This window comes from Phytophthora parasitica, assembly GCF_000247585.1.
Source record: "Phytophthora parasitica INRA-310 unplaced genomic scaffold supercont2.27, whole genome shotgun sequence".
NCBI classification, from domain to species: domain Eukaryota; phylum Oomycota; class Peronosporomycetes; order Peronosporales; family Peronosporaceae; genus Phytophthora; species Phytophthora nicotianae.
The window spans coordinates 16,222-16,691 of record NW_008649013.1 but is presented as its reverse complement, the minus strand read 5'-3'; the positions used below and the strand labels follow the sequence as shown (position 1 = coordinate 16,691).

At 54.5% G+C, this 470-nt stretch overlaps 1 protein-coding gene across 1 annotated transcript; it reads left to right on the top strand.

Moving 5' to 3' along the window:
• Window positions 1-215: 215 nt before the first annotated feature.
• On the top strand, window positions 216-392 carry PPTG_22938 (hypothetical protein; the record flags this gene model as incomplete). The annotated part of the gene is made up of 1 exon (XM_008907565.1): window positions 216-392. One exon carries the CDS (start codon window positions 216-218, stop codon window positions 390-392), a length of 177 nt encoding a protein of 58 aa, XP_008905813.1.
• Window positions 393-470: the final 78 nt, after the last annotated feature.

Genomic DNA, 470 nt, shown 5'->3' with positions numbered 1-470 from the left:
GGGAAAGGGCGCCCGACTCTACGCGGAGAGTCGCCAGGCAACATTCAAGCAACGTACTCTTTCCAGTGCATTGCGATGGACCACATCCCGGCTCTACCAAGGTCGTATAAAGAGAACACCAAGCTGCTCAACTGGGTCGATCTATTCACAGGTTACGTGATAGCCTATGCTAGTGCGTCACGGACCTCGCAGACGATCGCACAGAACTACGAGAAATGCGTCTTCCGCAAATTCGAAGCAAGCGAGCCATCCGGCGCGATCGGGAGCCAGGATTCATGTCTGATTTTTTCCGCGCCTTCAACCGCATAGTGGGACAGAGTCTGCGTACCACTATGGCGTACCGCCCACAAGCCCAACGGTACGGCAGAACGGATGGTCCAGACTCTGACTAGAGCCTTGAAGCTGTATGTCGCAGATATAAATCAGAAGGACTGGGACGAGTACGCGAAACGTCTGACGTTCGCCCTCAA